At 39.8% G+C, this 22841-nt stretch overlaps 1 protein-coding gene across 2 annotated transcripts in view; it reads left to right on the forward strand.

Annotated features, from left to right (window-relative positions):
• The window catches only part of FSTL5 (follistatin like 5), a 913616-nt gene that overhangs the window by 869448 nt on the left and 21327 nt on the right, over positions 1–22841 (forward strand). For both annotated transcript variants that reach the window (XM_068278842.1, XM_068278843.1), the window contains 3 exons: positions 17–135; positions 6852–7001; positions 20919–21026. In XM_068278842.1, coding sequence (XP_068134943.1) covers positions 17–135; positions 6852–7001; positions 20919–21026 — 377 coding nt within the window. The remainder of the gene's footprint in view (positions 1–16; positions 136–6851; positions 7002–20918; positions 21027–22841) is intronic.

Below are 22841 nucleotides of genomic sequence, written 5' to 3' on the forward strand. Positions count from 1 at the left end.
CACATTTCTTTTTAAGGACTTGGGACTGGAAACTTGTTTTATGTCTTCAATGATGATGGCATTAAAGTAATCCAGCCTGTTGAATGCGAATATCAGAGGCACATTAAGATGACAGAAAAAGTTTTTGGAACCCAGGTAATTTTTTAATTTTTATAAAGGAATGTACTGTAAATCTGTTGATAACTAAGCAGATGTTTTTGGCATTTTTACTTCTCCTGGACAAATGTTATTATTATTGTTTTCGCTAATAAGTTGCTATTATATTCCAGTGCATTTTATAGTAAGGGGTGATTAACTACAGAGCATTTTTGCAATGGTCTGTGGTTTCCTTATCCGGTTCAGCACCGCAGTCCGAAAATCTCATGCATCCGAGCAACGTTCACCTCCCATTCATTTGCCTATAACTTTATTGCTACTTATCACAATGAATTGATCTATAGCTTGTTTTTTCCGCCACTAATTAGGCTTTCTTTGGGTAGTACATTTTGCTAAGAATTATTTTTTCTAAATCTATTTTAACAGGAAAATTAAGAAAGAAATGAAAAAAAATTCATTTCTCAGTTTTTGGCCATTATAGTTTGAAATTAATATACGCTACCATAATTAAAACGCATGTATTTTATTTGCCCATCTGTCCCGGTTATTACACCGCTTAAACGATGTCCCTATCACAATTTATGGTGCCGATATTTCATTTAGAAATACAGGTGCATTTTTTCAATTTCCGTCCATCACTATTTATAAGCTTATAATTTTAAATAATATAATAACATACTCTCTTGGCATGCATATTTAAAAAGTTCAGACCCTTGGGTAACTATTTATGTTGTTTTTGTTTTTTTTTTATTGTATTTTTTATTTTTTTTTAATAAAAAAAGTGTATGTGGGTAATTTTTGGTGTGGGAGGGAAACTGCTAATTTAAAATGTAAAATAATATTTTTTTTATTAAAAATGTATGTGGGTGCAGTTTACTATTTGGCCACAGTGAAAAAAGTCCTGGATGCGAACGATCTCGCATCCAGGAACTAAAATGCTGGGGAGAAGTTTCCTGGGGGCAGAAATACCGCACTCTCTGGAGAGAAAGCGTCGGTATTTCTGCGGGGAAGTTAGATCGGTGAATGGGAATTATATTCCCATTCACTGATTGGGGGGCTAGTGGCGGGCAGCGGGAGCGCGCGCGGGGGCACGCCCGATCGCGCGCACCAGCCGGCGACATCAGCAGTGCCTATCTGGATGAGGAAGCTCGTCCAGATAGGCCGAACTGGTTAAATACTAAATCTAATGAAGGAATTATATACAGTAACTAGAACGTTTTCTAAGAATCATATTCTACATTTTAAATGTCACTTGCCATAAATGAATGGGGATGAGTTCGCTTCTGGGAAAAATGTATCACTTGACAAATTAATTAGAACTTGAAGGAGTAAGGTGAATTGTGCATAGTTTATGGTTATTTTAAAGGATAATTCTTATAAAAATATAAATGGCCAAGGTTTTTAAGGAAGTTCTAAGGATCAAAACTGATTTTTAGATTTACCCAAAAAGTGTCCCTCAGCACACATATCATGATGTTATATCATGCCTTTCCCACTCCTAAGAATCAATTTCTTTTTCATACAAAATAAAAAAAAACATTGTGCTCCACTCATAGAGATGCATACCAGTTCAGGCCTTTCAGTAGCAGAGCAATAGTCAAAAGCCATTGCTTAAAGTTTATTAAATAAAACGTCTGCATTGGCTTTTAAAACAAATATGTTATATCACTCAATGTTCTCTTCTTCCTAATCATGTGTCTTCTTTTCTTCAGTGTAGTAATCCCTATTCCGTTTTTCTTTGCTCTTATTCTTCATTTTCATTAGTAATCTTGTATCTCCACTCTTCTTTCTTTATATTTTGATAATATGCTTCAACATAAGTTCTAAAACTCATTTGACAACAATTGTTGTCACACCTGGGTTATTGTGGTCTGGTATTTCCACCTCCCTGCCATGTACTTACTGCAGTAGTCTGTCTATGTCAACCACATCCCTGCCATGTACTCCTTGCAGTAATTTGTCTATGTCAACTACATACACCTTTGCTAAGCTCTCTATAACATGTATAACTGACTTTTTCGTCTTATTAAATAGGGCTTACATTTTAAAGTATACCTGACCTGAGACAAAGCTATCTAAAGTAAGTGGAGAGGTGTGTTAATGGGGGATTCCTCTCCTCATTATCCCCAGTCTCTGTATCACTCCTTGAAAATTTTACTTTAGGCTAAATTTGAATGTTAAAATAGGAAGAGGCAGGCTTGCTGTGATGTTCTCTCCTATCAACCTCCCATTCTTTCCTCTTCTGTACTCCCCTCACTTTCTTTTTTTGGTGGGAATGAGGAGGGAAGGGGGGGGGGGGGGGGTGATTGGAGGAAACATTGCAGCAAGACTGCTTCTTCCTGTCTGAAAATTTGACTTGAGATGAAAGTAAAATTTTTCAAGTTGTAATTACGGGAACTGGGAGGAATGAGAAAAGGAATGGGCAACCCACAGAGATATGTGAATTCAGCATGAACATATCTTTGTATTTACCATAAATAGCTTCGCCTGGAGCAAGGTATACTTTAAGGCTAATGTACAACTCACTGTTATAGTAAGTTTTACCATGAATAAAAGCACAAAGGCTACCCTTCCAGAAAAAAAGGATCATATTTCTAAAAATATTTTGATCTCTTTTGTACAATTATAGTCTATTTAATGTTCACTTCTCCTACTTATAAAAAGCAAATTCACACTTAAATTCTCAGGTTTAATTGAAATTTTACATAAATGACTAATATATGATTTGACTGCATTTCTAACGGATCTGTATTTAAAAGACATGGACAAAAAAAAAAGAAAAAACATGCTTAGTTTTCATCTCCCACTCACTTTCATTATATAAGCTATTAAAAAAAATAAAATAAAGCATTGCTTGCTGATATGCTTGCTTATATAAGCACTTTTCCACTGATGCTATGCAAGACACAGTTTTTCTACAAGAATGAAGAAAGGTTGTCTATTTGTAACGGTGTGGAAAACTTTCTGATGGATTTCTCTGGCCTAACAATAAATTGAATGGTGAAAGTGGTGTAATTAATTCTCTCCTTCCTATACTTTGCTCTTTCATCTACCATAATTTGTGCAGAATGAAATGTGATGAGGTATGGCATGTAAAATGTAGCTAAACTTGCAATTTCCTTTAAAAGGTTTAACTGGCTAATTTCAGTTTTAATAAATAGGCTCCTTAGTGATTTAATGTTTTCCAGCATTTAATAGACTTTCTCCACTTTTACAAATAAAAAAGCAGAGTTGCAAAATAAGATTTAGAAACTGATTAGGAAGCACTTCCATGTTTAATTTAACTTAACATTGCTTAACATGACTTAGAGCATCAGAAAATAGTTTTAATTAATCCACTCCAGAGGGTTTTTCAGTATCTGTAGGTAAAAAGAACAGTACATTTTCCTAATTTTAAAAAAAAGTCTGTGTATTAAAAACAACAGCATTATAAATTATGCATATATGTAACTTTTTATGTATCTGGTAATTTTCAGATGTTGTATTTGCACTGTTTGTTTTACCTTGCAGCATTACTGTTAAGTATCACAATTCATTCTCAGTCACCTAATTCCCATTCCAATTCCTTTTGTTATTTTGTACACTATAGCATGCTGTGCACTTTATGAATAAACCTAGGAAAATATATAAACACACTAGTACTCACGAGAAATGAAAAAAAATCTAAAAGTTTACAGGGTATGATATAAATTGTATCAGAAATTAAATGACATGACACAGCCAGAGTAATCTAAAATATGTTCTTAAAGGTTATACTTGAAGTAATACCACAGTGACAGTTTTGAGACCTCAAAAGTGAGGACAACAGATTCAAACAATGAGCTACATCCAACATATGTTAACGTTTCCATTCTCTGAGAAAATTAAAGTTTTATTGCCCATTTTTTCGCTATTGCAGTACATCATTTTTATTCATTTGGGAGTGCTTGCAAAGCATATGATTCCTTGTGGACTTCATTGACTTACTGTCAAATTACCTGTGTAGAATTACAGCCAAAACCTGAAGAAAACATTGTTTTTGTTGCTCCTGTGTGAACTATTTTTGAATGCAGTTTTGAGGAAAAAATATAACTTTTTAAGCACAATGTAACTCTAAAGCATTGCTCAGTGGATAGGAGCACAATTTAAGCATTATTTACGTTCTTGCTGTAAACCATGACAACAGAATGTTTCAAAGATGACTTTGCTAAGAAAGAATAGTTTATGTACAGAATTAAGAGCACCAAAAATGAATCTGAAAAATAAATGCTTCTTTTGTTCCCTTTGTTTATGTAGATACGCTTATAATTGTTGTCTTGGATACAACAGTATTCAAAACAAACAAGGTTTATGTTGAAAAATGTAGACAATATAACCTGTAAAATTCCAAGGATGTTGCAAAGAAATTGCGGTTTCCACTCTCCTCCTATTGGTCCTTTATCTAAGTGCCTAATTGTCTATGCAGGGTGTGTTCATGCAGCCATACCATACTAAGATTGTGTAATGTCTACTTGTTGACAAAATTGACTTAATTGTACTTGTACCATTATTGGAAAATACAAATTCTGATGACTATGTCAATGACTAAGCAATGTTGATTAACCTTATGAACTATTCACTATCCATTTCTGTACTGTATTCTGACTGGTATGCTAGGCTTTGATTCTGGGATATTTAATTGTTACTGATATTCTAATGTCTTCTGCATAGTTTGTGCCTTTATATAGTGTAGTGTCTTTCCCAAGTTTGACCTTAGTTTGGTTTCAAACATTTCTTTTTCCTTTTTCCTTCTTTCCTTCTCCGACTTTCTCTTTCCTTACTCTCACCCCCTTTACAAGATCTCATCTATGAATTAATCCAGCATGGGAGAGACATTTCTCCCATCTGGTCTGCCCAAATCATACCAGCAATTTTCCATGAACCTATCGTTATTTATTATTATTATTTAGTATTTATATAGCATTGCCATCCGCCACAGCATTGTACAGAGTATATTGTCTTGTCGCTTATCTGTCCCTCAGAAAGGGCTCACAATCGAATCCCTACCATAGTCACATGTCTACATATGTATGTATGCATTGTGTAGTGTATGTAAATTGTCTAACGCCAATTTAGGGGAAAGCCAATAAACTTATCTGTATGTTTTTGGGATATGGAAGGAAACTGGAGTGCCCAGAGGAAACCCAGACAAACACGGGAGAACATACAGATAGTGCCCTGGCTGGTATTCGAACCAGGGACCCATCACTGCAAGGCGAGAGCGCTAACCACTATGCCACTCTGCTGACCTAGTATGAAACTGATGGCGATTCCCTGTGGTCACCATGCTGGTGCTAATTATCTCCCTGCAAACAGGGTTCCATTTCTGGTCTGATTCCTAAAGGCCTGGATCAGATTCTTGAGAATAGACAAACATATTTTGTATAAACTCTGCAAAGCTGAAGTTAACTTAAAGAAAACCTGAACTGAAAATAAAAGTCTAAATAAACATTCACACATCATACTTACCTCCTGTGTAGTCTACTCATCAATCTCTTTCTCCTCTCCTGCATCCTGTTTGGCCACTGTGATCAAGGGAATTCTCCGTCCTCCATTTTGAAAATAGCCATTACCCCATAACAGCTTCCTGGTCAGCACACTGTTAAACTGTAACATCGCTCACTTGAGCCATAGGGAAACATGGACACATCAGTTCTCCTCTCAGCTGTAACTGACAGCAACTGATCTATAACTGAGAGCAACTGATATATTTTAGTTCTGACAAAATGTTGTCAGAACTGGTAGGGATTATTGTCAGAAGAAAATGGTGAGCTTCTGAGAGGAACTGATGGCTAGGTAACTATGTAATGTTCATTTGAAGTTACCTCGAGTGTTTATTTTAAATAATTTTACTCAGTACAGGTTCTCTTTAAGTTTTCATACAATAATTAGGTTTTTCTTTTTTGAATTAAAGGATTTGGTGACAGTTTGATTTCATTTTGAAACTGTCATTTTCTCTAAAAAAAAACAACAACATTGATGACAATAAAGGGGTGCTCATTTTGAAAAACTAACAAAGAAGACTTAATTAATATACTTTTGTTCAGTCATATGAAAAAATAAAACTCCTCAAAAATTATTCAGTTCTTTATTAAGAAATATTTACATAGAGATCTCTAATCTTGTTATTTTTATCATTCAGAAAATAATGTGATTTAATTGCAGGAAAACAACAAAAAGTAACTTTGTTTTGCCCACTAGTTTAAAGATATAAAAAAGTGTATTCTAATTGTATTCTAATTGAGTAAAAAGTTGTGACACCCTGACCCTACCTTCTTTGGCTGAAATAACTGCATTGAGACACTTCTTATAGCCATCTATCAGCCTCTGACATTGGTCTGAGGAAAGTTTGCCCCATTCCTCAATGCAGAATTCCCTCAGCTGTGATGAGGGGTGTCTTACATATATAGTCCATTTCAAGTCACCCACAGCATCTCGATGGGATACAGGTCTGGGCTTTAACTCATCCACTTCATGGCACTTTTAGTTTTCTGCCAATTCTTGGTGGATTTACTGTTTTTTTGGTTGTATCATTGTTGTGTTGTAGGGTTCATTCCCACTTCAGCTTTAATTGCCTTACAGATGGTCTCACTTGTTCCTCAGTTACCCTCTCAGCTTTAATTCTCAAAATATGATTCATAAAATACTGGCTACTGTATTGAGAAACTTATAGCATGACAATACTGTAGTGGTTATTAAACATTTTAATTAACTATCATCTATGTTCTCATTTTCAGGAAGAAGTATGTCCAAAAATAGGAGGAGCTGAAAATCAAAGCTGTGTATGGGCATCTGCTGTTAATGTGAAAGACAAATTTATATATGTGGCTCAGCCAAAACTGAACCGGGTTCTTCTAGTCGATATCCAAGCACAAAAAGTTGTACAGGTATTGTGACTTGCAGTTTCTTTTAACATGCACTGATATTAAGTAAACTATACAGTAGATAATGTTGCACTTTTATTTATTTAAAATACAGTGGAGACTTGAAGAGGGATTTTCATAAAATTCTGTCGAAATGCCGATTTCCAAGTTTCCGATTGTAAATCGACTTTCTGCAATGGTAATCGGAAAGCCGCCAGAATCCTGCATTACTGCAACTCGGAAATCTTAGGCGAACCACAGAACTTGGAAGCATTGGACCAATCTAATCCAATTTTTCAGTGGAAATTGGATTTCTGCAGTCATTTTAGACCAATCACTAGAGTGGATACTACTAAGTTCTTCTAAGTCTTGTGATTGGTTCAAATTTCTATTTGTTTTCCAATTTCTGCAGTAAAGTTTTGCATTCTCTGATCGGCTATGCTACCAAGTATTTCCGAGCCAGACTCAGAATTCAGAAATACTTGGTAGTATGGGACTAATCAGGGAATGCAAAAATGTTCCCCAGAAATCTGAAAACCACAGAAATTTTAAACCAATCACAAGACTTGAAAAAACTCAGTAGTGTCCAAGTCTTGTGACTGGTCTAAAATTACAGCATAATTTGAAAAAAATCAGCATTTTGTGACTGGTCCAATATCTATAATTTAGAAGTATTTGGCCAATCAGAGTATTTGAAAGAATATTGTAAAAAGGTTGTTCCACAGAATCCATAATATTTTGGGTATGTCGACTATTATTATGGACATCCATGAAATATTATGTATTCTGTAAAAAATTACTTTAAAAAAATGACCCGACATTCTCAACAAAAATGGCAAAAAACAATAAAACTTTTTGTAGAAATCAGAATCAGAAATCAGTTAGAATGTTGCAGTATCAGTACCTGGCATTTGTGTAAATCAGAAGTATACAATATTGTTTTTTTTTTGTTACATGTTTTTGCTGTCAAATATAACAGTATTGTTTGAACTGTTATAGGCAGTTTAACACACTTTAAAAGCACATTGAAAACAACCAAAAACATAGTTTATACTATATGTCCAAATCCAGAGTTGCCCAAAACTAAATAATGTAGTTGTTTAACACATGACTCAACTTACAAAAACATTCAACTAACAATCTCTGAGAGTGGAACCTGTTTGTAAGTAGACTCAGAAAGTAGATGTTATAATGTATGCTTAAGAATCAATATTATGATTAGAATTTGTGAACTTTTTAGTGCTTACTGCTATTTTGCTATAGCTATGCATGTTTCATCACATCTCTTGTTTCACAGTTTATAGAAATGTTAATTGTGAATCTATTCTATGTCATTAATTATTTACTTGTATCGTGTACCAATTTAATTTGACTTGGTTATATTTATTTAATGTAAAAATTTTTTTTAAAGGTCACTCTGTTATAGATATTAAATTTTGCAAGTAAAAAGTTCAGCTGTTGGGAACTCAGTACGCGACTTGCTTATTCAAAAGTAATTTTTGACTCTGAAGCTATAAGGCTGCAGAAATAAATTAACTTACATAAAGCGCATCTGTGCTATTCAGTGTTTGGGAAATTGCACAGACACTTGTTAATGCCTATGTTTTATGGCAAGCTGTAACTAGTTTTGAGAGAAGAGATCCATCATGGCTGTTTTCTGGCACCTCTCAGTATTGTTCAGTACATAAATGCAATGCGTAAGGTGGAATTGTTTCTGTTATGCAGGTTTTACTTGCTGAAATCAATTCAACAATTTGATTTAAAAAAATTAAACACAATCCTTCATTTACACATCCAGGTTTCTTGATGATTCAATTTGACCTGATATTATGCAGATAGTACCATTCTTAGTGGTACGGAGAAGTGAGGTTGAAGTTATATTTGATTTTTGTATATGTTACGGCCAGAACCCGAAGTGTGGCCACTTCTAGTTCTGGCCGGCCACTTCGGCTTCTGGCCGGCCAATTTGCGAAGTGGCCGCAGCGCAGCGGCCAATGTTAGAAATGCAAAGCTACACTTATTTTACGGTCGTCTCGCTGCGGCCAAATGTATTAAAAGTTGCTTAAATTTAATTAAATATAGCCGGCGGCGATGTGATAGATGAAGCCGCCGGCTTTCGCACTGCCTCCCCCCCCGATTCTCTCCCCCCCCCCCGCCTCTCTCCTTGTCCCCGCCTTCCATACAATACGGAGCCGCCGGGAGAGTCGTTCGTCGCGGCAGGGGAAGCAGAGCGGGGAGGCTGCAGACATTGCTTCTGCCAGCGCCCGCTCTGCAGGAACGGCAGGATTCCCCTGCCGCGACGAACGACTCTCGGGGGACACGCGTGTCCCCGCCCGGCTGCTCCGTATGTCGTATAGGAGGCAGGGGAGAGGAGAGAGGCGGGGGGGAGGAGGAGAGGAGGAGGAGGCAGTGCGAAAGCCGGCGGCTTCATCTATCACATCGCCGCCGGCTATATTTAATTAAATTAAGCAACTTTTAATACATTTGGCCGCAGCGAGACGGCTGTAAAATAAATGTAAACTTTCCATTTCTAACATTGGCCGCTGCGCTGCGGCCACTTTGCACATTGGCCGGCCAGAACCCGAAGTGGCTGGCCAGAACTAGAAGTGGCCACACTTCGGGTTCTGGCCGTAACATATATATATTTCTGTAATGGAGAACAATGTAATTGAACTTTGACAAAATGTTCGATAAAAGATCTGGAAATTTTAATTTATGTAACATTTATAGAATCATAAATAATATTTTCTTGTTGACTAAAGTACAGAAGTGCTTATAAATGTTCCTATATTTAACATGCCTATCTCTTATCACCATAGTGATAGAATGTGAAATAAATTGATGACATTTTTTCCGATTACAGCTTATGATGATAAACTCAAGTGAGTTAGCATGCAGGTTTTTTCCCCTTTTTCATAGAAGCATATTTGGTATATATTGGATGTAACGTGAAAATCATTAAAGAGGAACTCCAGTGAAAATAATGTAATAAAAAAGGTGCCTAATTTTTACAATAATTAAGTATACATGGTTTAGTCAGTGTTTGCTCATTGTAAAATCATTCCGCTCCCTGATTTACATTCTGACATTTATCACATGGTGACATTTTTACTGCTGGTAGGTGATGTCAGTGGAAGTAGCTGCTGCTTGCATTTTTGGCAGTTGGAGATAGCTGTTATTTCCCACAATGCAGCAAGGCTCCCACAGTGTGATGCCAGCACCATGGTCCTGACATCACACTGTGGGAGGGGTTTCAACAATCCGCCATACAGATCTCCCTGATGATCCGTTTGAGAAAAGGAATAGATTTCTCACGGGAAAGGGGGTATCCGCTACCGATTGGGATGCAGTTCAATTCTTGGTTATGGTTTCTCTTTAAGTTTGAGGTATTTTGTTCATAGTCAAAATCACAACCTACAATGTGCGCTCCTCAAATGGTTTCCTTTTGCAATATATCACAGCTTAAACTGGATCGCACCTGTAAAAAGTGTGTGTATCACTCTCTAAAAAATGTCTAAGATGAACAGGGCACTCTACAGAAAGTCACAGATAAAGTGCTCAAAACTTAACATAAAACATGAAAAAACAGGCAAAGGTTATAATAGCTGTTTCCTGATAATGGCCTCAATTCACTAAGATCATGCTGGAGATAATAAGGCAAGAGAAAACTTACCTCCACATAAGAGAGAGTTATCGTATCTCTTCATTCCTTAAGTTACCTCCTCTGTAGTTATTTTACCTCCTCTGTAGTTATTTTACCTCCTCTGTAGTTAATTTACCTCCTCTGTAGTTAATTTACCTCCTCTGTAGTTATTTTCACATGCAGTTAATAAACAGCCTGTCTTTAACTCTGGAGTTATTTTAAGGATTGAAGAGTTAACTTAAAGACAGAAGAGTTAACTTTAGGTTTGCCTGAGGTAAAATGTTACCTGAATACTACATGCCTTATCACCATGGTAACAACTCTAGAAGAGTTATTAAAGACAGGAGATAAGCTTAGTGAATTGAGGCCATTGTCCTTTGTTTATAGTGTGATAAAAGTCCACAGAGATCTTCTTCCTACTTTCTTAAGGATAAAGGAACTTCACACTTCCTGAGTTATAGTGTACGCTCACCAGAAATGACAGCTGCCCTTCTCAGGATCAGCCAACAACGCTTCTGGCCCAGCCAGCACTTGCTCAATGTTCCAGCGTATTTTCCTTCCCCTACTTGCTCCAACCATAAAAGACAGGAAAAACACTCCAATAGTGTAATACTGTATGATTCAGGTAGATTCTATTGCACCCATGCTCCCAGTTTTAACATCAGCACCCAGTGCTCCACCACCGAATAATCAATAAAGCCTCTCACTGCACAATCTGGCTGACCCAGCACAGACCAGCAATAATCACTTTACAGATGACATCAGGCTGGTCCCCTTGTTGGCAGCGCTCCTAGGACTCAAACAGGGCCAGACATAGTGCAAAATCTTTTTTTATTAAAATAGTTAAAACGTAGTACACTTACAATTTAGTCGAAACAAATGCGCATATAAAATCCTTGTTGAGCTCTTTCAGCGTCCCTTGCTCCTTAGGCCACACCTTGGGCCACGTTAACTGCTGTCACTGTCAAAAGCTTCATGATGTCAGCATAGAAATAAGTAGAAGTGAAAGGATGGGGGCACTTCAGTATCCAACTGAAGTACTCTTTTGCTATACCTAGATATATAGCAAAAGAGTAAGTTACAACAGTCTTACACACCCTATACAATATGGTGTGGTTAAACACCTATTTTTGTTAAAAGTACCCTCTTACTTTTTACACAGTTAATTTCAACAAGTTTCCAGTTCTATCAATACACTTGTAGTGGTCTGTACTGTACATGCAAGCACTGGTGGATTCTACATATTGTTTGCTTATTCCATTGTTGTGGAATTTAGTTTGCATCCTATCCCAGCATACCTTCTATGCTTGCATGCACGTTACAGAACCTTTTTTTTTTAAATCTCCTCTATGATGGATATACCATTAAAGAGAACCTAAACTGAGAAGGATATGGATTTTTCCTTTTAAAATAATACCAGTTGCCTGACTCTACTGCTGATCTTGTGTCTCTAACACTTTTATCCACAGCCCCTCAACAAGCATGCAGATCAGGTGCTCTGACTGAAGTCAGACTGGATTAGCCGCATGCTTGTTTCAGGTGTGTGATTCAGCCACTGCTGCTGCGAAAGAGATCAGCAGGACTGCCAAACAACTGGTATTGTTTAAAAGGAAACATCCATATCCCTCTCAGTTAAGGTTCCATTTAAAACATTTGTATTTTTTTTTTCATGTTTGTGTTTTAAATATAAAAGGGTTGCTTATCAAACATTAGGTAACTTCTTCTGGGGAGTATACTATTTATCTTCATTTCTGTTTACATGTACCTTGAAGAAGTGCGGGAACTACATGCAACTGTTGCTGTACTTTTCTTTACATCGCTGTCACTAAAACTGAATTAGGTTTCTTTTTATAAATGAGTAGCAATCCAATTACAGTTCACCACTTCTTTGTCTGTTTAAAAAAATCAGACTGTCCCTTTAAAGGACCACTATTGTGTAAAATTTGAAATACATGTAAACATACAGTATACAAATAAGAAGTATGTTTCTTCCAGAGTAAAATGAGTCATAAATTACTTTTCTATGTTGCTATAACTTACAGTAGGTAGTAGAAATCTGACAGAACTGACAGGTTTTGAACTAGTCCATTTCTCTATTGGGGATTCTCAGCATGACCTTTTAGTCTTTATAAAGACATTCCCTGAAAATTATTTATAGAATGATGCTGTCCAGCCTCCCTGCTTGCTGCACACTTTTTTGACAGTTGGAGAGAGTAACTGCAATGCAATAAGTGCTTTTGAAACTAAACAAAACCCTGAGAATTCCCTATGAGGAGATAGGCTAGTCCGAAACCTGTCGGTTCTGTCAGATTTCTACTACTTACCACAGTGACAGTAACATAGGAGAAAAGTAATTTATGGCTCATTTTACTCTGGAAGAAACATACTTCTTATCTGTATTTGTTTACATGTATTTTAAGATTTTTCGATTTTTGCGATAGTGGTCCTTTAAAATCATCAGATTTCTAATAGAATGATCTAATAAATTATGGTGGAAATTAGTGCTTATCTGCCATAATTACACTAGGGTGTCATTCCACAGCCCTGCTCACTTGAAATATATAAGCACTGTGTAAAACCATAGTTTAAAAGTGTCGGTCACAGAAACTGGCAAACACTTTTAAAAGACGTAATCATTTAATTATTTAACCACTTAAGGACTGCAGTCATAAAACCCCTTAAGGACCAGAGCCTTTTTTTCCATTCGGACCACTGCAGCTTTCACGGTTTATTGCTCAGTCATACAACCTACCACCTAAATGAATTCTACCTCCTTTTCTTGTCACTAATACAGCTTTCTTTCGGTGCTATTTGATTGCTGCTGCGAGTTTTAGTTTTTATTATATTCATCAAAAAAGACATGAATTTTGTCAAAAAAATGACTTTTTTAACTTTCTGTGCTGACAGTTTTCAAATAAAGTAAAATTTCCTATACATTTGAGCGCGAAAGTTATTCTGCTACATGTCTTTGATAAAAAAAAACCCATTCAGTGTATATTTATTGGATTGGGTAAAAGTTATAGCGTTTACAAACTATGGTGCAAAAAGTGAATTTTCCCATTTTCAAGCATCTCTGACTTTTCTGCGCACCTGTCAGGTTTCATGAGGGGCTAAAATTCCAGGATAGTACAAATACCCCCCAAATGACCCCATTTTGGAAAGAAGACATCCCAAAGTATTCAGTGAGAGGCATGGTGAGTTCATAGAAGATTTTATTTTTTGTCACAAGTTAGCGGAAAATGACACTTTGTAACAAAAAAAAAAAAAAAAAAAGTTTCCATTTCTTCTAACTTGCGACAAAAAAAAAATGAAATCTGCCACGGACTCACTATGCTCCTCTCTGAATACCTTGAAGTGTCTACTTTCCAAAATGGGGTCATTTGTGGGGTGTGTTCACTGTCCTGGCATTTTGGGGGGTGCCTAATTGTAAGCACCCCTGTAAAGCCTAAAGATGCTCATTGGACTTTGGGCCCCTTAGCGCAGTTAGGCTGCAAAAAAGTGCCACACATGTGGTATTGCTGTACTCAGGAGAAGTAGTATAATGTGTTTTGGGGTGTATTTTTACACATACCCATGCTGGGTGGGAGAAATATCTCCGTAAATGACAATTGTTTTCTTTTTTTAACACACAATTGTCAATTTATAGAGATATTTCTCCCACTCAGCATGGGTATGTGGAAAAATACACCCCAAAACACATTATACTACTTCTCCTGAGTACGGCGATACCACATGTGTGGCACTTTTTTGCACCCTAACTGCGCTAAGGGGCCCAAAGTCCAATGAGTACCTTTAGGATTTCACAGGTCATTTTGAGAAATTTCGTTTCAAGACTGCTCCTCACGGTTTAGGGCCCCTAAAATGCCAGGACAGTATAGGAATCCCACAAATTACCCCATTTTAGAAGGAAGACACCCCAAGGTATTCCATTAGGAGGATGGTGAGTTCATAGAAGATTTTTTTTTTTTTGTCACAAGTTAGCGGAAATTGATTTGAATTGTTTTTTTTCACAAAGTGTCATTTTCTGCTAACTTGTGACAAAAATAAAATCTTCTATGAACTCACCATACTCCTAACGGAATACCTTGGGGTGTCTTCTTTCTAAAATGGGGTCATTTGTGGGGTTCCTATACTGCCCTGGCATTTTAGGGGCCCTAAACCGTGAGGAGTAGTCTTGAAACCAAATGTCGCAAAATGACCTGTGAAATCCTAAAGGTACTCATTGGACTTTGGGCCCCTTAGCGCACTTAGGGTGCAAGAAAGTGCCACACATGTGGTACCGCCGTACTCAGGAGAAGTAGTATAATGTGTTTTGGGGTGTATTTTTACACATACAGATGCTAGGTGGGAGAAATATCTCTGTAAATGACAATTATTTGATTTTTTTTACACACAATTGTCCATTTACAGAGAGATTTCTCCCACCCAGCATGGGTATGTATAAAAATACACCTCAAAACACATTATACTACTTCTTCTGAGTACGGCGATACCACATGTGTGACACTTTTTTGCAACCTAGGTGCGCTAAGGGGCCTAACGTCCTATTCACAGGTCATTTTGAGGCATTTGGATTCTAGACTACTCCTCACGGTTTAGGGCCCCTAAAATGCCAGGGCAGTATAGGAACCCCACAAGTGACCCCATTTTAGAATGAAGACACCCCAAGGTATTCCGTTAGGGGTATGGTGAGTTCATAGAAGATTTTTCTTTTGTCACAAGTTAGCGGAAAATGACACTTTGTGAAAAAAAAAACAATACATATCTATTTCCGCTAACTTGTGACAAAAAATAAAATCTTCTATGAACTCACCATACTCCTAACGGAATACCTTGGGGTGTCTTCTTTCTAGAATGGGGTCATTTGTGGGGTTCCAATACTGCCCTGGCATTTTAGGGGCCCTAAACCGTGAGTAGTCGTCTTGAACCCAAATGTCTCAAAATGACCTGTGAAATCCTAAAGGTACTCATTGGACTTTGGGCCCCTTAGCACAGTTAGGCTGCAAAAAAGTGTCACACATGTGGTATCGCCGTACTCAGAAGAAGTAGTATAATGTGTTTTGTGGTGTATTTTTACATATAACCATGCTGGGTGGGAGAAATATCTCTGTAAATGACACATTTTTGATTTTTTTTACACACAATTGTCCATTTACAGAGAGATTTCTCCCACCCAGCATGGGTATGTGTAAAAATACACCACAAAACACATTATACTACTTCTCCTGAGTATGGCGATACTACATGTGTGACACTTTTTTGCAGCCTAGGTGCGCTAAGGGGCCCAACGTCCTATTCACAGGTCATTTTGAGGCATTTGTTTTCTAGACTACTCCCCACGGTTTAGGGCCCCTAAAATGCCAGGGCAGTATAGGAACCCCACAAGTGACCCCATTTTAGAAAGACGACACCCCAAGGTATTCCGTTAGGGGTATGGTGAGTTCATAGAAGATTTTATTTTTTGTCACAAGTTAGTGAAAAATGACACTTTGTGAAAAAAAACAATAAAAATCCAATTTCCGCTAACTTGTGACAAAAAATAAAATCTTCTATGAACTCATCATACACCTAACAGAATACCTTGGGGTGTCTTCTTTCTAAAATGGGGTCACTTGTGGGGTTCCTATACTGCCCTGGCATTTTACGGGCCCAAAACTGTGAGTAGTCTGGAAACCAAATTTCTCAAAATGACTGTTCAGGGGTATAAGCATCTGCAAATTTTGATGACAGGTGGTCTATGAGAGGGCAAATTTTGTGGAAACGGTCATAAGCAGGGTGGCCTCTTAGATGACAGGATGTATTGGGCCTGATCTGATGGATAGGAGTGCTAGGGGGGTGACAGGAGGTGATTGATGGGTGTCTCAGGGGGCGGTTAGAGGGGAAAATAGATGCAATCAATGCACTGGGGAGGTGATCGGAAGGGGGTCTGAGGGGGATCTGAGGGTTTGGCCGAGTGATCAGGAGCCCACACGGGGCAAATTAGGGCCTGATCTGATGGGTAGGTGTGCTAGGGGGTGACAGGAGGTGATTTATGGGTGTCTCAAGGTGTGATTAGAGGGGGGAAATAGATGCAAGCAATGCACTAGCGAGGTGATCAGGGCTGGGGTCTGAGGGCGTTCTGAGGTGTGGGCGGGTGATTGGGTGCCCGCAAGGGGCAGATTAGGGTCTAATCTGATGGGTAACAGTGACAGGTGGTGATAGGGGGTGATTGATGGGTAATTAGTGGGTGTTTAGAGGAGAGAAGAGATGTAAACACTGCACTTGGGAGGTGATCTGATGTCGGATCTGCGGGCGATCTATTGGTGTGGGTGGGTGATCAGATTGCCCGCAAGGGGCAGGTTAGGGGCTGATTGATGGGTGGCAGTGACAGGGGGTGATTGATGGGTGGCAGTGACAGGGGGTGATTGATGGGTGATTGACAGGTGATCAGTGGGTTATTACAGGGAATAACAGATGTAAATATTGCACTGGCGAATTGATAAGGGGGGGGGGTCTGAGGGCAATCTGAGCGTGTGGGCGGGTGATTGGGTGCCCGCAAGGGGCAGATTAGGGTCTAATCTGATGGGTAACAGTGACAGGTGGTGATAGGGGGTGATTGATGGGTAATTAGTGGGTGTTTAGAGGAGAGAATAGATGTAAACGATGGATTTGGGAGGTGATCTGATGTCGGATCTGCGGGCGATCTATTGGTGTGTGGGTGATCAGATTGCCCGCAAGGGGCAGGTTAGGGGCTGATTGATGGGTGGCAGTGACAGGGGGTGATTGATGGGTGGCAGTGACAGGGGGTGATTGACAGGTGATCAGTGGGTTATTACAGGGAAGAACGGATGTAAATAATGCACTGGCGAATCGATAAGGGGGGGGGGGGTTGAGGGCAATCTGAGTGTGTGGGCGGGCGATTGGGTGCCCGCAAGGGTCTAATCTGATGGGTAACAGTGACAGGTGGTGATAGGGGGTGATTGATGGGTAATTAGTGGGTGTTTAGAGGAGAGAATAGATGTAAACGATGGATTTGGGAGGTGATCTGATGTCGGATCTGCGGGCGATCTATTGGTGTGGGTGGGTGATCAGATTGCCCGCAAGGGGCAGGTTAGGGGCTGATTGATGGGTGGCAGTGACAGGGGGTGATTGATGGGTGGCAGTGACAGGGGGTGATTGACAGGTGATCAGTGGGTTATTACAGGGAAGAACGGATGTAAATAATGCACTGGCGAATCGATAAGGGGGGGGGTTGAGGGCAATCTGAGTGTGTGGGCGGGCGATTGGGTGCCCGCAAGGGTCTAATCTGATGGGTAACAGTGACAGGTGGTGATAGGGGGTGATTGATGGGTGATTGATGGGTAATTAGTGGGTGTTTAGAGGAGAGAATAGATGTAAACGATGGATTTGGGAGGTGATCTGATGTCGGATCTGCGGGCGATCTATTGGTGTGGGTGGGTGATCAGATTGCCCGCAAGGGGCAGGTTAGGGGCTGATTGATGGGTGGCAGTGACAGGGGGTGATTGACGGGTGATTGACAGGTGATTGACAGGTGATTGACAGGTGATTGACAGTTGATCAGGGGGGATAGATGCATACAGTACGCAGGGGGGGGAGGGTCTGGGGGGGTCTGGGGAGAATCTAAGGGGTGGGGGGGTGATCAGGAGGGAGCAGGGGGCAGTTTAGGGACTAAAAAAAAAATAGCGTTGACAGATAGTGACAGGGAGTGATTGATGGGTGATTAGGGGGGTGATTGTGTGCAAATGGTGGTCTGGGGGGTGGGCAGGGGGGGGTCTGAGGGGTACTGTGGGCGATCAGGGGGCAGGGGGGGGCAGATCAGTGTGTTTGGGTGCAGACTAGGGTGGCTGCAGCCTGCCCTGGTGGTCCCTCGGACACTGGGACCACCAGGGCAGGAGGCAGCCTGTATAATACACTTTGTATACATTACAAAGTGTATTATACACTTTGTAGCGGCGATCGCGGGGTTAACAACCCGCCGGCGCTTCCGATTGGCCGGCGGGTTGATGTCGCGGGTGGGCGGAGCCTATTGCCGGTGGATGCGCGCGCATCCCAGCGCGCGATCCCCGGCCAGAGAGTGCCCCAGGACCTGACGCCAATCTGCGTTACGTGGTCCTGGGGCTGCCACTTTGCCGCCGCCAATATGAAGTAGGCGGTCGGCAAGTGGTTAAGCTGATCATTCCTTTTACAAAGTAGTGTTTAGCTTATCACTACCACTAGAATCAGGCTTTTTGATATGCTGCAAACCCTTTCTCATATACGATTACGATTATATATTTTTTCTAATTATGTATGTGTCAGACATACATGTAGACAATGGAGATATAGGTGTCATAACCCATTCAAAGCACTGCTAGGCCAAACAATGGCTATATTTTGTTGGTGAACAGGAAAACTGGTTCAGCTGGAATGCAGGAAAAGCTTGTTGAAATAGCCCTAGAGTACTCTTATATGTCATTGGCAATCTCAACTAGTCATTAGTGTATTATCCTGAGGATCTATATCATTAGTTTAAATTAGCTGCACTTAATTAGCCAGCTGGTACCTTCCTTGACAAACAAGAAAAGGAATACGATGTAAAAATACAGGAAATATCACACGCCAGTGTGGTGCCCATTTGTTTCTCCTTACATGTCATCTTACACGCATAGATCATTTGTAGAAATATGTATTTTAAAACAGTGTACTATAACAAAGCCTATTAGTGTCGTGTTAAGTACAAATTCATTAAATTGTCAATGGAAAATGTCAGAAGGCATAAAATCCTTAAATCTGTTAATATCATTTGGTAATATGCAGTGATACATCTTATCAGCATTTCAGCATCTACAACATGAGACATAAGGTGCCCATGCATGAGACGATGTATGGGCAGATCAACCAAGCGACAGATCTCTCTCTGATCAAATCTGATCGGAGAAAGATCTGTTGCCTGCCCATATACCACAGGCCTGTTCCTGATCAATTTCATGCTGAAATCAATCTGGAATTGGCCTTGTGATGCCGCATCTGCCGTCTCGACATGCTCGACCTAAAACTGGATGCATTTTCAATTGGGATTGCACTTGGCGGCACTAATTTTCATAAAATTTGATAATAATTATCGAATTGGATGATCGATCGACGTATGGGTACCTTAAGAGAGAACCATAACAATATTCTTACCCCTAATTGAATGGCTGTTAACATAGTTACATAGTTACATAGTTATTTTGGTTGAAAAAAGACATACGTCCATCGAGTTCAACCAGAGAACAAAGTACAACACCAGCCTGCTCCCTGAAATATCCCTGTTGATCCAGAGGAAGGAGAAAACAATTTTAATTTTGTCATCTCACTTAGATTTAAAGTTAATTATTTACATTCTTGTCAAAAATAGAAACTGATCACCAAAGTACTGATGTCAATAGAAAAGGAGAAGTAAAGTGTTTCTCGGTGTTTTCAGTATTGCAATGACCTTGAAACTCTTTCAAACAATGTGTGTGCAAAAAGAATCATAATAATTGCCAATGGAACAAATCTCTAAAGGCTTTTTCTAACATCACGGTGCGGTCATCCGATCGCACTGCACCTATAACGCTGGATGCTAGTGTGAAACCTGCCAAACTTTGCATTTGTCAGATAATTCAACCTTCCATTTGCTGGCCACCAAGTTACATGTGCCTACAATTTCATGTGACTGAATGGCAGAGTTTTTAAGTGTTTTAAACATATTGTGCTCGCCCAGCAGCTAAAAAAAAAAAAATGCTATTTCTGAGCAAGGCTTCAGCAATGCTCAGATGTGACTCAGTGCAGTGCTGCCCCTGCCTCTCCAGTGCCATTGCCAATTGTTAGCAAGCACAAAAGCAGCAGACAGATGCTAAATTAATTGCCTTCACCCTCCCATTTGAAAATGAGCTGGACCATAATCGCATCTGCTACTCACTACATTTAAGTCCAAACACCCGTCTTCTCTGTTCTGACCACTACAATTACTATAACTACAAAGAAAATAATCTAGAATTATGAGTGAGTGAACATAGTTTGTCACTGACATGATTATTTATAAAAGCTTAAGACTTTTAAAAAAATGGTATTCCCCACAAATTTGTTAAGCTTTGACCTAAGGAGCCACAGGGTTGGCTAATCAAGCTCTTACAATATAGTCACATTGACCCACTCATGAACCAGTTGGACAATTATAATGGGCAAGCTGCATCATAGGTGGCTAATTCAGCTTAATATGATCAGATAATCTTTGCTAAGCAATCTAAGAAAAGACTAAGTGGCAAGTTGGACTTATTTATGACTTACTTTTGTAGGTAGTGAACACAGATCCAATCCCAGTGAAATTGCATTATGATAAGTCACATGACCAAGTCTGGGTTCTTAGCTGGGGCAACATGGAGAAAGCATCGTCCACTTTACAGGTAGGTAAACCAGTGCATAGATATTGATGGCTAGTGTATGATGTGTGTGTGTGTTTACTTTTATTAACATTAAGAAAACCAATCTAGATAGAAATGTTGGAACTTCCTTTATCAACAAGTTTTTAAAACTGCACGTTCTAGGCTGTCATACTTATCCTCGTGTCACGGATTAGGAATGAGCAGACAAGAATCATACGTTGGATATTGTGGTTAATCAGGCCTTTCTCTCTTACTAAAGTATCCCATGAGAAAGGCCCAGGGATTAGCCATGTGGTTGATTCACGGCAAACAATCGCAGATAAAACATAGGGTTAGTATGGTGTACAAATTTCATAGAGAAGTGCAGAATGAGTGTCTGCTAAGTGAATCATTTGCTCCCAGGATATGCAGCAAGCTCTAGAAGCCAGAACAGGTCCCACTGCGGGCAGGTAGGTGGAGGGAGGGGTTTATCACTCCATCTTGTGTTGTCTGTTTGATAGGAGGTAGAGAGACAAAGACAGTGAGAAAAGTGAATGCTTTATTTTTATTACACAGTGCTGGACATTAGTTAAGATTACAGACAATATTTAGGGGTGACATACAGCAATAGGGCAATACAGAAATACATGCAAACCAGATCATGCAGCACAGCATGATTACACAGTAATGCTTAGTCAGTCACTGGATGGGAACATGGAGGCTAGGCCAGTCGAGTTCACTCAAGAGTTCACTCAGATCCATAGGATGGGTGTACGGTAATGGAGGTCCGTGAACAGGTAGGAGACACAAGGAGGAGGGCCCTGCCAAAGGCTTACAATCTAAAGGGAGAGGTAGAAACACAAAAGGTAGGGGACAAGAGTTCAGCTGCGGGTTTACAGCAACAGTGAGGGTGGTAGGCCAGAGTGAAAAGGTGCATTTTGAGGGCCTTTTTGAAGATGTTGGAGGGCACAGCCCTCATGGGGGAGGTAGGGAGTTCCATAGTGTTGTAGCAGCTCTTAAGAAGTCCTGGAGTCATACAAGGGACTGGGTGATGAGAGGGGTGGTCAGACAAAGTTCATTGGAGGAGCAGAGTGAACGGCTAGGTGTGTACCTCTGAGTAAGATTGGAAATGTTGGGCAGGTTTTGTGGACAGATTTGTAGGCCAGACACAATATCTTGAATCTTATTTTGGACTGGATAGGAAGCTAGTGGAGGGATTCACAGAGGGGAGCTGGTTGTGTGGAGTGAAGGGAAGAGTGGATTATTCCTGCAGCTGCATTCATGACGGACTGCAGTGGGGCAATTTGGATCACAGGGAGACCAGACAGAAGGGCATTGCAGTAGTCAAGATAGGAAATTATGAGGGCATGGATGAGGAGCTTGGTGGTGAAAAGGTCAGGAAAGGGCGGATCTTGAAGATGTTGTGGAGGTGGAATTTGCAGGACTTTGTGAGGTTTTGGATGTGGGGGTGAGGAGAGTGCGGAGTCCAGGGTGACACCCAGACAGAGGGCTTGAGAGGGCAAATGGTAGTGTGGTTAACAGTGACATGCACATCTGGGAGGTTCTGGGGTGGGAAGATCATACATTCCATTTTGTCCAGGTTTAGTTTCAAGTACCTAGAGCAGAGTTCCCCAACCCTGTCCTCAAGGCCCACCAACAGTACATGTTTTGCAGAAAACCACAAACATGCACATGTGAGGTAATTAGTGTCTCAGCAGAGCTGATTACCTACCTGTGTGGATTTCTACAAAACATGCACTGTTGGTGGGCCTTGAGGACAAGGTTGGGGAACTCTGACCTAGAGAACATCCAGGAGGAAATGGCTGATAGGCAGGAGAAGATCTTGTCCATGGTAGT

This window comes from Hyperolius riggenbachi, chromosome 1, assembly GCF_040937935.1.
Source record: "Hyperolius riggenbachi isolate aHypRig1 chromosome 1, aHypRig1.pri, whole genome shotgun sequence".
NCBI classification, from domain to species: Eukaryota; Metazoa; Chordata; class Amphibia; order Anura; family Hyperoliidae; genus Hyperolius; species Hyperolius riggenbachi.